This window comes from Phaethon lepturus, unplaced genomic scaffold, assembly GCF_000687285.1.
Source record: "Phaethon lepturus isolate BGI_N335 unplaced genomic scaffold, ASM68728v1 scaffold13553, whole genome shotgun sequence".
Classification (NCBI taxonomy): domain Eukaryota; kingdom Metazoa; phylum Chordata; class Aves; order Phaethontiformes; family Phaethontidae; genus Phaethon; species Phaethon lepturus.
In genome coordinates, this window is record NW_010527032.1 from 1 (window position 1) to 3,176 (window position 3,176).

Sequence of the window (3,176 nt, forward strand, 5' to 3'; positions counted from 1 at the left end):
CCCTTTTTCCCTTCCCTTCCCTTCCCTTCCCGCTTGCTCCCCTGTCCCTACTGCTCCCCACAGGAGCTCAGGGGACACATTCCTCTGGCTTGACACACCGTGTCACCAGCTGCCACCCAAGGGCGTCCCCTCCTCCTCCCATGCAGCATTGCTCACTCTGCACCAGGGCCAGTTTGCTTCTCCTCCGAGTCTCAACGACAGCAGAGCATGACAAGCAAACATGCTGCTGCTGGCAGCGCTTGTGGCCACAGCCACCTGGTCTTGTAAGTCCTTCCTTATTTTCCTACCTTTTCTCACATGCACCCATGGCTGTGCTAATAGGTGTCTTCCCAAATCCCCGAATCCCAGCTAATGACATCATCTCTCCTTCTCTCTTTCCTAGATGGATTTACACAAGAAATTCCTGTGCAGAGCCCTATTTCCATCACCAAGTCTAAAGGAAGTGTACGTCTGGAATGTCACTTTAAAGATGTCTCTGAAGATTTTGATCGCACCATCATACACTGGTATCAACAGAAGGTGAATAAAGTTCCAGAGAGGATTGTCTACTTAGCAGGGACAAAAGTAGTAGACGAAGGCTTCCAAGCATACAAGTACATGGTTGAAAAACTTTCTAGCCAGAAAGTGTATATTCTTACAATAAATGATGTCATCCCAGATGACACTGCTACCTATTATTGTGCCTACTGGCATGATCACAGTGGTAGGAACTCAGAGATCACCTAGACAAATACTTCCTCAACGTCTCAACCACAAACAAATGTGAAAGATCCCAATTCATTTTCCCCAGTGCAGGTGAGCTGCCTGGCCTCAGGCGCAGGTTCTGAAGAAGCAGGACATGTTCGCTGCTGACCAGCTCCTTGGAAGCACCAGCTGCCAAAACTAGAGATTTGACTGAGCAAGTTCATAGTGCAAAGGCAACAGTGAAAGTTCAATATCTAACCCATCCTCTGCACCCCCACTTCTCCTTTTTGCTCAAGCGTGAACTAGATATAAAGATTCATTTAATGGAAAGGGGCATGTTTCCATATTGTTGTTCTTAGAAATAGGTCAGCACGCGGTACTGGAGCTCTTCAAAGCCTTTGGCCTGACAAAGAAAACTGAAATAGAGAGCTTTAGCCTGAAGGTTCGTAAAATTTTAAGCAAAGAAAAAGGAGTGTTATTTTTGCTTAAAAGTTAGTAGCTGTCAGAGGAGGAAGATTTTCTGTTTATTCCTCCCAACATTTGGAGGTGGGAATTTTTGTTCATTTTTTGAGCTGTATCAGTCCCTTTCCCCATCTTCTTGCTTATCAGTGTCTGTGTTTAACTGCTGTTCATCATAGTAGTGATGCGTCTGAATCACCCAAAAAGTTGGAGACCGAATTACCAAAGCTAGTACCAAAGAGAAGAGCTTTCCATAGTTGAGAACACCTTTTTGTACTTATGTCTCATATGCAGTGCATCCCTCCTAGCTACTCTCTCAAAGTGCATGCTGACCTCATGCCTGAGAAATTATTCCACAGAGGTTTTTCTCTACCATCAAGCCTCTCCTTAATATTTTCCTCTGTTGTGGCACCTTGATACGCTTCTCACTTTGTTCATTGAAGTGCAACTAACTCATTAAAGAATATTAGCCCGACGGGATGAAAAAGTGACACAACAATTTCAAACACATATTAGGTCTCCAAATGGCTAAAGGTCATTTTTGTCCTCCTCATACTCGCAAGCCCAGATGATACAGGGGAGTTAGACAAGCTGTCTGCAATATGCAGCGTTTCACTTTGTTTCTTCTAATGAGTCCTCCCAGCTACACACTCTCATGAGCATAAACAGTTCCAGCAACTGCAGATGTGATGGTGGTGGCCTCCTTCACTGTGTGTCTAAGGACACGGCAGGAAAAGCGCCGATCTGCACAGTTCTCTATCTATATACATCACTCCTGCCATCGCTTTGTGATTACGATCACAATGTTCCTGCCCAGGAGCCTTCAGAGTAGATGACTGCTTTTGTTACACCTACATCAACTGAACGATCTTCACCCTCAGTCCAGTTCCTCCTTCTAGCCACAAATTGTAGTTTCTTAACGTTGTTTTGCAGTCGGTATGCCACACAAGATCCCAGAAGCACTCAAATTCAGTTTCTTTCAAATGGCAAACTAAGCATGCAGGCTGTTTGATCGACGGTAGCGGTGACTCCTCTGATGTTATCTTGGGCTGTTTTGTAAGGAACCCATGTGCAAGGGGAAAGCCTCCTTCTCCCACCAGCTAGTACACGGAAAGCTGCCGGTGAGCTGCTGTTGCAGAGCCGGGAGTGATTCCAGGAGACGGGCAGACAATAACCACGTACTGGGGGCAGAAAATGCAAGCTGCAGCACACGGACACCTTCGAGATGCTTATGGTGCTGGCTCTCCCTCCTTTCCCTCTGCTGAACTATATTAAGAAAGACAACTAAAAATGAACTCTATGCTAGCAGTACTTGATGTCACTTAATCGCAGGTGAGAGGGGGTGTACCCCATCGGGAAAGAGGGATCATCACCTGGAGGTATGTGTTTTTTAACATGCACAACCCTGTGCACATATTTGTGTGTCTAAACCTGAAGAGAAACCTTTGTCTAATTCTTCGGTACTAAGTGGAGGGGTTATCTAAGAAATTTGCAGCATTTTAGGACAGAGGTTTGCTCCGACGGGCATTACATATCATCTAAACAACCAGGTGCAAGTCTGAAATTCCTGACATCCTCCCAGCAGCCAAGGGCCAGGCCTTCACTTGGTCTTCTGGGCGTGATTGGGGGAAAAAATGGGATTTTCTCTGCAATGGGATAGCAAGAGAGCACGTTAGCTTATTGCAAAGTCAATACACAGTGTGGAGCATCTGGATCAAATACTTCGGCACGGGAACCAAGCTAATTGTCTCTAGTAAGTAGCATTATTATTGATCTGATTTTCACAGAGTCATTCAGGTTCTCAGATAATTAAGAATGAAATACTGTAGGAAAATTAATTTCTGCCTGATAAATCATGTTTTGTCTGTGAACTGTGTGTGATGCCCCAGTTGGATGGGTTGATGGGAAATAGATATATCGACCTAGTGAATAGAGAGATTGCCTCCAGAGCAATTACTGAATACTTATTAAGGATGGGGGAATGGAAAAAATGAAGAGAGGTAAAAATTCAAGTATTGGGATGGATTCATTCC

The 3,176-nt window shown here is 44.8% G+C and overlaps 1 gene segment (V, D, J or C); it reads left to right on the top strand.

Moving 5' to 3' along the window:
• Nucleotides 1–220: 220 nt before the first annotated feature.
• The window catches only part of LOC104617841, a gene marked incomplete at its 3' end in the record, with an annotated part of 13,354 nt that continues 10,398 nt past the window's right edge, over nt 221–3,176 (top strand). Inside the window, 2 exon segments of the V gene segment in view lie at nt 221–263; nt 383–703. Of these exon segments, the coding sequence occupies nt 221–263; nt 383–703 (364 nt within the window).